The following is a 13,580-nucleotide window of genomic DNA, read 5'->3' as shown; positions in this document are numbered from 1 at the left end:
CTGCTACCCGAGGGTAACAGTCTTTTGACGTCATACAGAAATCCTCTGAGAAGCACAAGCAGGTCATCAGGCCCCAGCCGGCACATGCTGCCGTATAAAGACCATTATAAAGATGAACAGACAATTGCTTATTTTCCTCATTCCCCGTCACCATTAGCATCCGGACTTTACATTTCTTTGATGGCAATGGCGACATAGAGCACAGAGTGAGGTTGCCACAAACCGTTTTCCTAGCTTAAAAAATGGAATCTGGTGAACTAATATTATGTCAATGACTTTTCATCTTTAATGGCATGACAGTAAAAAAGTTACCTTGGCATCAAGATAAATAAGTACTGAATTATAATCCAAGTGCCAGCAGAGAGAAAGAAATTTAATCAAATTAAGGAAATTCAATCTGCCTTTCCTCACAAGAGAGCTATCTCCTTTTACTTACATGCCATAATCCTTTCTTTGCCAACTTTTCTATTACAGATTGCCACACTTCATTGGAGAATCCAGTAGTGAAAATACGATCAAAGCAGGGCAAAAAACTCTGCAAAACAACGGAGTCACCTGAAAGAAAGTTCCAGAGGTTAGAAATTTTAACTTGGGGAAAATCTAGAACATCTAGGAAAAGGTCCCCCAATTAAGAGCATACATAGACAACGGATAAATTTAAAATATCAAAAAGAAAAGAGAGCAACTTCCCTGGTAGTTCAGTGGTTAAGATTTTGAGCCTTCAATGCAGGAGGCATGGGTTCCATCCCAAGCAGCCAAAAAAAAAAAAAAGAAAGAAAGAAAAAAGAGGGGCCGTAGAGGATTATGGGAGTGGGAGGCATAGACTCAAGGATGTTTTGTACAACATGGGGAATACAGTCATTTTGTAATGACTATTAACAGAAAGTAACCTCCAAAAAGGGCATAAAAATTTTAAAAATTAAAATAACAAAGAAGGGCCTTTTCAAAGCATAAAGTCCTATATAATTGAAGTGGCGATCATTTTAAGTTCAGGTGAAAGTCAGTCCCTTAAGGCAGTTGATTGTGAGCTATTACATAATAGCTTCTCTATCCGCTGAGCCCAGTGATATACATTGTATTAATCCCTCAAACAAACCAATAAGGCAGTGCCTATTAGCTCCATTTATGAAGGAGGAAGTGGGCACTTAAGGGAAGTTATTAAACTCACTTCCTTTAAGAAAAATGTGACAAATATTATTTTCATCCAACAGTGAGAAGCTGTGACAAATGAGGTCAAGCTTTGTGGCTTATCATGCAGCTAGTTCATGACAAAACCAAGACAGAACCCAGACTGAGCAGTTCTTTTAGTCAGTTTGCACTCTTTCAACCTAGAGGCCCATCAACATTTTGCCTCTCATGACCCTGCAAACTTGTGGATGAGAATATCCAAGTGGGACAGGTCAGGGGCCAGTATAACAGGGTCCTACTTCTAAGGTTATCAATCTCCACAAATGAGTAGCCAAATAGCAAAACAAACATACAGTATACAAACAGGATGCACAATTTTCATAAATATATTTTTCAAAATTTAGAAATTGGGCCATAGGCAAACAGTTATCCTCCAAACAGGTAGAAAAGTTAGGATTGCGCTGTCCTGTGGAGAAGGAAATGGCAACCCACTCCAGTACTCTTGCCTAGAAAACTCCATGGATGGAGGAGCCTGGTGGGCTACAGTCCTTGGGGTCGCAAAGAGGTGGACACGACTGAGCGACTTCATTTTCACTTTTCATTTTAAGAAGTCCTGTTAACTTCCCCCTCAGGATCCAGATTTCTTAGAGGGGCAGCCACACCAAAGAGTCAGTTGTCTGGAATTCCCCAACTCTGGTGTGGCTTCTGACAGAGCAGGGCTGTTAGTTTTTCTTAACCATTGGATTGTACACTTTTTTATTTTTTGGCCGTGCCACGCAGCATGTAGGATCTTAGTTCCCCAACCAGGGATCCAGCCTGCACCCCCTGTGTTGGAAGTGCAGAGTTTTAGCTAGTGGACAGCCACAGAAGCCCCACAACAGTGGCTTTTAAAAGACACAAAGGGAGGACTTCTCTGGTGGTACAGTGGATGGGAATCCAGCTGCCAATGCAGGGGAAATGGGTTCGATTCCACATGCTGCAGAGCAACTAAGCCCAAATGCCATAACTACTGTGCCCCTGTGCTGCAACTACTGAAGCCCAAACCTAGAACCTGTGCTCCGCAACAAGAGAAGCCACTACAGTGAGAAGCCTGGGTCCCGCAACAAAAAGCAGCCCCCACTCGGCGAAACAAGAAAAAGCCCGCATGCAGCATCGAAGACCCAGCACAACCACAATAAACAAATACTTAAATTAAGTTTGAAAAAGACATAAAGAACAATGAGGACATGTAGGGAATGGAACAAGCCAACAGGCTCAGGGGAAAGGGAAGCAGGCTTTAGTCACTGTCAGCCAAAGGCAGATGGGAGAGCTGTGATCCATTAGCACCTGTCTGGACACTGACGTCTCTGCTGACGGACACGGCTGAGCCCTCCTCTAACTACTTCCCACCTACCACCCGACACTGCTCTCGCCCCCTCTCTGTGCCAAGCTTCCCAAAAGTCTGTAGGATCCCCTCCACAGATCACAGAAGTTGCTTTCCCACAATCGAAAAGGGAACAGTTGAATCTGTGTCAGTCAAATGTATCATCAGCAGTAATTTACCTGTTTCTGAAAGACGGGACCATTTTCCAGCAATTCTAACATAAGCCATTGCTCACATTCTACCATCTCTAGCATCGGGACATGTCTTGCTCTTGATGCTGTCTCAACAGCAGATTGTCCCTGGCAATCCAGGGGTTAAGATCCCCCCTCCACCGCACCCCACCTCTCCACTGCAAGGGGCACAGTTCAATCCCTGCTTGGGGAACTAAGATACTACCTGCTGTGTGGTGTGGCCAAAAGATAAAATCATAATAATAAAATTTAAAAATAGTGGCACATCTTAAATTAGTACAATCTTAAATTTGATCAAAAACAGTATTGGAAAACAACAGCCTGGCTGTTGGTAGAACTTTAGACCATGCTGTGGTACCCAGGGAAAGAACTCATTTGTCCCTGGAGGGAATTTTTCATATTATGTTTCAAACTTGGCTGTTTTTGCCAACTCAAGGACACAGACAAAGCCATATCACAGGCCACGTGTTCAGACTAAAAACCTAATGATCGATGCAAATCACCACCTCTCCTCACATGTCCACCTCCACCCGGGTGTGTTCCTAGCAGACTGTCAGCTTCCATAGGACCCTCCCTCAGCCCCTTCAGATTGTTTTCATGGCAAACAGGAACACTTCTTGACATATTGGAGAAATACATGCAAAAATCACGTAAAACATGTAGTGTAAGTAGGGACAGTACTATGTCTAGCAACACAGAAACCTTGAGGAGTCTGCAACAAAACTGGAAAAGTGGGACAGCTTTAAGTGATTTGTGCAAAAAGATGAAGTTTCCACAAAGGCCTGGGCCATCAAAGCTTCCCATGTGTTTTCCACTGTAAAGTTTCATTCAAGCTGCATAAAGAAGCCACAAAGATAAACACCCTGTAATTATCTCCCCAGAAACCTGAGTCCCCAGGAGCCATTCAAAGACAATCACAAGGCCTTTAAAAGAAAGAAAGAGGGCAGTCCTCCCCCAGTCCCGACTTACTGCCCATCGTGGTGAAGACTGCCACCAAGAAATCAGCAATCTGGGTCTTGTCCTGGCTGCTCCTCACCAGCCGCAGACCCTCAAAAAACATGCGAGCGGCTTCATAAGGCTGGCGCAACATCAGCAAGGAATAACCAGCTCGATAGTACCCCTGCAACAAGAAAAACCAGAACTGTTAACATGCTCGTATCTTCCAAACTGCTGCTGAAGGCAAGGCAAGATTGAGGATCGGAGGCAACAGGCTACAGGTAAACACTGATTTCCAAGTAAACACAGATTTCTAACAAGCTATGGATATAGGCTTTCCACATTGGATTCCATGCCACAATGCTCCTATCAAGTGGTAACTGGCAAGAAAAGAATCCTTTCAAGTCTCTGACACATACAGCATCTAACATTGGAGCCAGCTTGTGTCCTCTGTTCCCAGGTGACTCAGTGATAAAGAATCGCCTGCCAATGCAGGAGATGCAGAAGAGACGCAGGTTCGATCCCTGGGTCAGGAAGATCCTCTGGAGGAGGAAATGGCAACCCACTCCAGCATTCTTGCCTGAGAAATCCCACGGACAGAGGAGCCTGGTGGGCTACAGTCCACGGTGCCACAGTCGGACATGACTAACCGGCTGAGCAGACAACGCAAGAACCTGAGAGAAGGGAGCGGGCCTGCTTCCAATGACACGTGTGGTTTAAGTATTTGTGCCTTAAAACACAGCCTGAGCGAGAAGGGAAAAAAGAAACCATGTAGTCCTACAACTACAGTGTTCTGGAAAAGAATGAGATTGTCATGTCAACACAGGAGCTGTTCCCTGCTCCTTTCAATTGAAGTAAACATGATTTCCAATAGAAATGGCAAGCACTGAGGTTCACTCAGCTCCATATTACAAGCAATATACACCAGAGGCCAAAAATTTCTTTTGGTTTCTGAGGGGAGAGGAAAATTACAATGATTAATAGAGAAAAATGGTCTAGTTTTGCCTGTATGCAAACTGTCAAGCTCTTGAGAAGGGACAAAATGATCCACATTGCCTTCCCCACTTGGACCACTGAAATGAATCAGTATCAGGGGCTAACAAAACAATTTTCTATCTAAAATAATACAAGGTGTTCACCAACTGGGTTCATAAAAAAAAAGCAAGCGCCTGTGACGTCCCTGCTGGTCCACTGGTTAAGAACCTGCCTTGCAATGCAGGGGAAGCAGGTTCAATCCCTGGTCAGGGAACTAAGATCCCACATGCTGCAAGGCAACTAAGCCCACGTACTACAACTAGGAAGTCTGTGTGCTGCAACAAAAGGTCCTGTATGATACAAGGATGATCCCAAGTGCCACAAGGAAGACCCAAGGCAGTCAAATAAATAAGCACTTAAAAAAACCCCAAAACCAAGCACCTGAAATTCAACTTAAATTTTGGTGAAATTCAACTTCACCAAACCTCTGATTATTTACTGATTTGTTTGCACTTTAAAAAGTCTAAAACCCTAGATGACAATCAGAAAAAGGAAGCGAGCAGTCAAGTAAGCTGGTACAGAATTTCCCATTTCTTTGCCTTTCTCAGGTCTAAGTTTCACCTTTTATTTTGGAGGGAGGTGAAGGGGATCAGAATACATCACCCCAAAATGTGACACTTTGGCACAAGGATTCTTTTGAGATGAAGGCATCTGAGATTCAACAGACGCAGAAAGAAGCCTTCCTGGAGCCTCTCTTCTTTGATTAGAAGCAGAAACTCCAAGAAGTAAGGATCACCATAAAACCCCTCTTGCAGGGAATTCTTATGGCCACGAAGGAGACAAACTGAAACTTGCAAACAGCAAAGAACATGCGGAGACTATGGATTTTGGTGTAAATACATCAGAACAAAATGAGCTCCATCGAGACCTCCACTGGACTGAACCCACCAATAGGCCTGGCTCCACTCTCCCCTGCAAACGCCTTTCAACACTTGGCCACCATCCTTCCCACTCTCCTCCAGATTCTGTGCACATCTGTCTACAGCGCAAAGAGAGCTGAATGAGAAGCACTCCTAAAAACGCAGGGACTTCCTGGCAATCCACCTTAGGACTCCTAGCTCTCAATGCAAGGAATGCGGGTTCGATCCCTTGTCAGGGAACCAAGGTCCCACATGCCTCGCAGTCAACAGCAACAAAAACAAACGTGAGAGATGGAAGAATAAAGGCAAAACACACAACAAGGAAGGGGAGGAGGCAGCAGCCGCAGCGTCCACAGTCAGCCTACCTTTACGTAGGTCGGGTCCCACTGGAGACACTCCTTGGCAGCCACGTAGGCCTCGTTCCATTTCCCAAGGCTGTAAAACGCGTTGGATTTGTTGCAGAGCAGCACAGCCAAGTCCCTGGGGGGAACCCTGTGGGAAAGGACCAACCGGTAGTCGGTAAATAGCTGTATTGTGCTGCAAATACAGAACCCAGTCCTTGAAGGCCACAGTTCTGATGCTATTTTTGCCGTGGTGATGGGGTTTCAGCAGGAAATGTCCCAATTATACCTATGACATCTGACCCTCACAGCCTACAAAGGCTAGGTCATTTGCGATGTCCCAGTCGCCCTTCCTCACTCCCAAATCCTCTCCTCCCACCTTTTCATGACAACTGTTCTCAACACCTCGAGTCCACCTCCTCTTGATCTCCACAGGACTTTTATCCCTTAGAGTCCACTGGTGAAGATGCTGTAAAAAGGACAACTGGTCCTCAGGGCGGAGAGGTTGGGAGTTCTCACTGAGCCTTCACAAAGTCCAGACACCGTGGGAGCCAATGCACATACACGTGCATGCTGAATGGAGGCAGAGCTCCTCAAAACACGTGACCACACTGTCCCCACGGACTCTGTGAAAGATGCAGGATGAGCATTGTTCTAGTACATAGGCAGGGACACCCAAATGGGAGGGGACCCAGGGCCAGCGTGCAAAAGGAGGCGCCCACACCATGTGACCAATCTTCCCTATCCGATACTGCGGCCACAGACCACATACAGCCATGTAAATTTAAATTAATTAAATCAGAAAGGCAAGCTTCAAATTTAGAACTACAGGCATTGTTTCAGGGCCAGGTGAGCCAGGCTGGTGCCCCTCACCATTCCCTCTTCTTTTTTCCTTCTCAGCCTTCATCCTGCATTGCAGGAGACGTGATGTCCAAGCTCAGCCCTCACCCCTAACCTTGGTAAGCACTCTGAAAACTGGGCTGCGGGTAAGAGGCCCGTGCAGATGCTAGGAGCAGGGGCCGTGGACAGGAATTCTGGGGTCCTGGTGGAAGGAAGCAAGGCTCTGAGTGGGTAAAGCCCCTGCTGCAGACTCCCTCCATGGGGAGGGTACAGTTGGAGTAGGGCAAAATCGGGCCTCAAAAGCACAGCAGGTCAGGGCCCCTCCTGCCTGTTTCTTTGTTGTTCAGTCGCTAAGTCAGGTCTGACTCTTTGTAACCTCATGAACTGCAGCATGCCAGACTCCCCTGTCCTTCACTATCTCTCAAGAGTTCACTCAGATTCATGTCCATTGAGTCCGTGATGCTATCTATCCATCTCATGCCTGCTGCCCCCGTCTCCTCTTGCCCTCAATCTTTTCCAACATCAGGGTCTTTTCCAATGAGTCAGCTTTTCACATCAGGTGGTCAAAGTACCCGCCTGGGTCGGGGGGTCATACTTCTGCAAGGTTATTGCTGAAGCCAAGTTGGAAGAAGCAAAACACAAAATATACCATAAAAAGTCAACAGAAGCCCAAGTGAACTGTTTAATTCAAGACACATGAAGTGGAAAAGCAAGGCTTATGCTTCTTGTTTTTTTGAACTACTTTCATTGTAAAAATAATACAAATAGAAAAGTTAGGTAATACAGATACCCACAAAAAATAAAGCAAAGTAAAAATCTCTACTGTGTTCCCACCGGCAGGGCTTTCTGTATCTAGTTTCTCTCCATGAAGTATGAGGGCCCAGAGGCTCAGGAGAGGTGGTGAGTCTGTCAGAGGATAACTGACAAGGAAGCTGTGACCACAGTGTAGTAGACACCAAGTGTCCAGCCCAGACACCCTGGCCAGTGCAGCCAATCCTAGCAGGAATGAGTGTGGGCTGCAGCTAGCATCTCCTTGAGCCCCATTTTTCCTCAGCCTAATGGGAGCTGCCTTCTCCCCAGGAAGTTATACCCCCGTTATGGACTGTGTTCCCGCCAAACTCATATGTTGAATCCCCAACCCCTAGAGTGATGGTATTTGGAGCGGGGGCCTTCGGGAAGGTGATTAGGTTTAAATGAAGTCAGGAGATCGGGCCCTCATGATAGGATTAGTGCCCTTATAAGCAGAGACATCAGAGTGTTCCTATTCTCTCCATCATGGGAGGACACAGTGAGAATGTGGCCATCTGCAAACCGGGAACGGGGCACTTACCAGGAAATGAAGTGGCCGCCACCCGGACCTTGGACTTCCCAGTCTCCAGAACTGCGAGGAACAAATTCCTGTTGTTTACTCCACCCAGTCAGTGGCAGTTTGTTATTGCAGCCTGAGCTGACTAATCACCCCACTCCCTTGGACAATTCCTGGGGGCCAGACAGCCTACCAGCTGGTGATTGACTGACACAGGTATCAGAAAGGTCAGCCTCCTTGTCTTAAAGAGAGACAGTTCTGCAGTATAACTCTGGGTCCAGAGTTCCCCGGGGGACCAGGATGCAGCTGACTCCAGCGGAGACACCATCCCTACCCGATCCTGCTTCCCTCCGTCCCCTTCTCCCCAGAACACCTGCTCGTGGACCACAAGCCCTGTGTCAGCTGGCAGCAGCAGGAAGGCAGGTGACGGGCACCGGGAACTGTACCAGGAAGGTCCCATGAAAGGCAACACATGAGGGTGCAGGCAGGCGTCCCTTTAGCTGTCATGCATCTGCTAAGTGGTGGCGCTGAGATGTGAGCACTCACCAAGTGGTCAGTCTACCACCACAATCTGACACTAACTTTTTCTTTTCAAGACAGAAGGGGAAGTCAACGTTTCCCCCGGCGAATGAGGCACTCTCGGCCCAGCTCTGATCTGAACCGAGAGGGGGCAGAATACAAGCCCAGGTCAGTTACAGGCAATTCCAAACCAGCGTAGACACCAAGGAGATAGGAGGGAGGAGGTGGGACCCATGTGTCAGGAATTCCACTCACTGCCACTTCTAGGTACAAGTTTACGCTGCATACACCCTACAGATGCCAACCTCTGCTTCCTCTATTACAGCTGACCCCAGAGAATGATGTGGTAACCTCCGGGGGTCCCCAAGACCACTTCAGGTGGTCCCCAAGGTCAAAATATCTTCACAATTGCAGTTAGCTGAATAATGGTTTCCAAATAATGTTTTCTTTTATGGCAAAAGGAGCTTGGGAGATGGGATTAATTTAAGGATCTTGAGATTAGGATCTGGAATAGGATACAATCACAAGTGTCCTTGTACGTGGGAGACTGAGAGGGTCGGCCACAGGCAGAGGAGAAGGAGATGTGATGACAGAAGCAGAGACTGGGATGATGTGCTTTGAGGAGGATGCAGGAAGGGACCACAAGTCAGGGATACAGGCAGCCACTGAAGGGTGAAAGAGACAAGGAAATGGAGGCTCCTCCCCAAGGAACCGGGCTTCCCTGGTGCCTCAGACAGTAAAGCATCTGCCTACAATGCGGGAGACTGGGGTTCAATCCCTGGGTCGGGAAGGTCTCCTGGAGGAGGAAATGGCAACCCACTTGAGTATTCTTGCTGGAAAATCCCATGGATGGAGAAGCCTGGTAGGCTACAGTCCATGGGGTCGCAAAGAGTCGGACACAACTAAGCGACTTGACTTTCACTTTCCCCAAGGAACCAGCCCTGCCAACACCTTGCTTTTTAGCCTCACAAGACTCATTTTGGACCCCTCACCTCCAGAAACACAAGATCATAAATGTGTATTGTTTTAAACCACGAAGTTGGTGGTCATTTCTTACAGCAGCAACAGGAAACTAATACAATAATACTGAGACAGTAGGTGCCTTTTTCACAATTCTTCTCTCACATGTGGATGGGGAATTTTCCAGAGGCTACCTGCAGTGTGATGTCCCAACAGACTCAATGCAGAAACAGACGTGAGAAGCCAGATGTCTTCCACTGAGACAGACATTAAAGAGACTTGCAAATACGTAAAATGTGAAACTCTTCTCACTAAATTTTTGGTTCTGAAAAGTAATCCGTCATAAAAACACTGCTTGGGTCAGCATGTCACGGGTTTATTACTGATATTTTAAAATAATTAAAAAAAATAAAAAAATAAAATAACGAATAAATGCATATTTTAAATGTTTCTCAGTTTTGAGTTCTAATACAGGCTTTACTGATAACTACACCAACAAAAGCTCTCTGGGGTCCTCCATAATTTGTAAGCGGGCTGTGATCCTGAAATGCTTGGGAACAGGTCTGCTAGAAGCTGAAGGGGCAGGGGAAGAGGTGAGCCCTGCTTCCTGGTGGCTTGCCCTGTGGCCAGGCCAGGGAGTTGACAGTACAGATAAACAAGATGAATTCCAAGTGCAGAGGCTTGGAGACAGAGTCGGTCATCCCAGGAACTCTGCTGGAAGCAGACAAAAGGCGAAGTTTTGCAGGGTTTAGCAACAGCTCCCTGTGTTTCACTTTCTGTTTCCTGAATTCCTCTAGCTGCGCTGAGACTGCAGAGAGATAAATAGAAACTGGGAGGAGAAAGGAAACTGAAACTAGCTGGTGTTGATAAAAGGTGAGAAAAAAACAAAAGCAAGAGAGAGACTACACACACAAGAAAAAGAGGCAGGGAGAAAATCTGAACACTTACCCCCACTGGTATAACCGCAGGAGAATCTGGATGGCTTCATCGTACTTTTTGATGGCCAAAGAGAAGTTCCCACTCTTAAAACCCTGGTTGCCAGATTCTTTCAGCAGCTCAGCGTAAGCTATGGGGTCCATCCTGTGAGGAGAGGAGCGAAGGCTGGTGGCACCGGCTTCCTTCCTCTCCACATCTGCATCGCGCCGAGTCTGAAGGGGCAGGTTGTTCATCCTGGCCCCTCCCACCAGCTGAAGGCACACCCTGCCCACACCCCTTCACACCCTGCCCACACCCCTCCCCACCCAGGGACCAGACTGAGTGTCCGATCAGAGAGGGTTTCTTCCTCAGTTCTTTTCTGACCTCAGGAGCAGCGGCCAGAACGATTCCATTTATTCTGTGTTAATGACCAGGTAGGCTGTAAGGAAGGAGGCAGCTTCCATGCATAAGACGGCCTGAAGGACCTCCCTGGTGGGCCAGTGGTTAAGAATCCGCCTGCCAACGCAGGGGACGTGGGTCCGATCCCTGCTCCAGGAAGATTCCACAAGCTGTGGGGAAATTAAGCCCATGCACCACAACTACTGAAGCCCAAGTGCCTAGAGCCGACGTGCTATGCAACAAAAGAAGCCCCTGCAATGGGGAACCCGCCCACCGCAACTAGAGTAGCGCCCCCACCCCCACCCCGCATGCGCAGCAATGAAGATCCAGTGCAGCAACGAAGACCCAAGGCAGCCAAAATAAAGAATAAACTTTTTTTTTTTAAAAAAGAGGACATGAAGCTGGCAGGTGGTGTGTGCTAGATAAGTGGCAGCTCTTTCCACAACCGCCACAAGCATTACTCTCTCATTTACCCATCGCAGCAGCTCAGAAGGAGGCACCCTTTTCACTGTTCAGAGGAAACTCAGGCTCAAGAAGTTCAAGTCACTTGCTTAAGGACGGGCTAATGTGCGTCCCCAGTTCTGACCCCAGTTCCAAGTGTCTGCCCTTGACCCTGTACTGCATTGCCTACTCATCCAAGGAGTTGAGAGTCCTTCCACTCTCCTCCTTCCAAAGGCCCTAAAAGCCTCGAAGTATTTGTCCCTGAGGTTGCTATTGCCCACCTACCTGTCTGCATCCCCTGGGAAGCCCTTACCTCTTTAATGACTCCTGTTTCATTCATTTGGTAGCCCTCGCACAGAGTGGGTACTTAAATATTTGCTGTGTAATGAATTAGAATGCCAGACCCAGAGAGGCTGCTTGTTACCGATTCTCTCTGGTGTGGCCTGGAGCCCTGCCCACCTGCTGGGGCCTCAGGAAGTGTTCGCTGCACCAAGGCAGTGTGGATAGGAGAGGCCTCGCAGAGCCTCGAGAAGCAGCCAAGGAGGCAGGGAAAAGTGGGCGTCAGGGACTTCCTTGGTGGTCTGGTGCTTAAGACTGCTTCCACCGCAGGAGGCATGGGTCTGATCCCGGTTCAGGGAACTAAGATCCTACATGCCACATGCTGTGGCCAAAAAAAAAAAGTGGGCATCAGAAGAGATGTCCCTTAGAATTTTCTCCTCTCAAGATGGCAGCAGGAAAGGTAAGGCAGTGGGGAAAGTCTTAAAAATGAGGACATTTCAGGTGGCTGCATAGGCCCTGCACCTGTGGGACAGTACAATCTATCAAGAGCCTTCTTGATCAGCACAATCATTGTACAGAGAATAATCCCTATTGTTTGTATCATCAAACCTTGGCAAGGGGTTTGGGGGCCAGGGAAGCCAACCCAAGCAGGTAAAAATGGTGGCTTATTTTATTTTTAAAACATTTATTTATTTATTTGTCTATGCCAGGTCTCAGTGTCATGTGGGGATCTAGTATCTCCAACCAGGGATCGAAACCGGGCCCACTGCATTGGGAGCCCAAAGCCTTAGCCACTGGACCAACGCGGGGCGGGGGGGGGGCGGGGGGGGGGGGTGAGTCCCAGTGGCTTATTTTAAGCCCATGAGTTAACTGGACTTTTGAACTGCATTCCTGTGTTCACCACGCAGAGCTATACCAGAACGAGGCATGTTATTGCTAAACAAGTCAAAATTAAAAATTCCACCTAGACTTTGCATTAAATAATCTCTAAATTCTATGACTCACATTTATACAGAGATGACAGAGAAGACCATGAGAAAAAGTTTATATAATTGATTAGAGAATAAAAACAAGTGTTTCTCCTTCAAATATTGCCAGCCAGGTGTCAAATAAATAATTTCAAAGTGGCCATTTTTGGACAACTAGAAACAGGAAATGTCTGTAACAACTGTTGTTGTCTGTAACAACTAACCCTCCCCTTTTTTTTTTCCTTTAGGCTGCACCACGGAGCTTGTGGGGGTCTTACTTCCTCAACTACAGATCGAACCCAGGCCCACAGCCGTGAAATCACAGGGTTTTAGCCACTGGACCACGAGGGAATTTCTGTTACCCCTCTTTTATAAATACCTTTTCACTGCAAGAAAGGATCAACCTGATCCTTTCCTGATCCTTTTTGTTTGCTTTTTGTTTTTTGGTTTTTTTTAATTGAAATCCTTTCAAAACACTCTCAAAGTAGTGAACAATTCAAGATCAACCCTGGAAAGCTGAGGGTAGAGACCACTGTGTAAAGCCACAGACAGAAAATTCACAGAGGAATACAAGTAACTGTTAAATACATGGACAGTGGATATCCAGGACCACCATCACTAGCAGGCAAAAGAATGAAGAATTAAAATAGTAAAGGGTCACTAGGAAATATTTAAAAGAATGACCCTAAATGGTGGGAGCTGTCATATCTGGCTTACAGGAGAAATATACTAGCTCGCTGATATACTTAGCCTCATAGATGTTCACTACAGTGAAAAACCAGAAATAACCCTAAATATTCCATAATGTGTAACGGATTTGAATCAGTTATAAAACACCCATATGGAAGAACACCACACAGTTATTTTCAAAGTCATGTTGTAAAAGAACATTTAATGATAGGCTATGTTAGTAAATGAAAGATACAGGCTACATAAAAAGGCATTTAATACCAAATTAAATTTTAAACACATCTAATGTACTGAAGACATGCCAGAATGTTAACAGCCTCACCACTGGAATTAGGGTTTTAATTTTCCTCCTTGAGCTTTTCTGAATTTCCAATTGCCAGAAAATGTGCCACCTTCATGATCAGACCAT

At 46.6% G+C, this 13,580-nt stretch overlaps 1 protein-coding gene across 6 annotated transcripts in view; it reads right to left on the bottom strand.

The window, feature by feature from the left end:
- The window catches only part of TRANK1 (tetratricopeptide repeat and ankyrin repeat containing 1), a 97,638-nt gene that overhangs the window by 65,583 nt on the left and 18,475 nt on the right, over positions 1-13,580 (bottom strand). For 3 of the 6 annotated variants that reach the window (XM_061127745.1, XM_061127744.1, XM_061127743.1), the window contains exons 2-6: positions 10,428-10,559; positions 8,025-8,075; positions 5,879-6,005; positions 3,652-3,802; positions 437-555 (exon numbers count right to left, since the gene is read on the bottom strand). In XM_061127745.1, coding sequence (XP_060983728.1) covers positions 437-555; positions 3,652-3,802; positions 5,879-6,005; positions 8,025-8,075; positions 10,428-10,558 — 579 coding nt within the window. In that variant the 5' untranslated portion in view covers position 10,559. Of the gene's footprint in view, positions 1-436; positions 556-3,651; positions 3,803-5,878; positions 6,006-8,024; positions 8,076-10,427; positions 10,649-10,778; positions 10,823-13,580 lie in introns of those variants that run through there. The other 3 variants (XM_061127742.1, XM_061127740.1, XM_061127741.1) reach the window with 3 other exon arrangements.

Source organism: Dama dama, chromosome 24, assembly GCF_033118175.1.
Source record: "Dama dama isolate Ldn47 chromosome 24, ASM3311817v1, whole genome shotgun sequence".
Lineage (NCBI taxonomy): Eukaryota > Metazoa > Chordata > Mammalia > Artiodactyla > Cervidae > Dama > Dama dama.
This window is presented reverse-complemented; position numbering and strand designations above follow the sequence as displayed.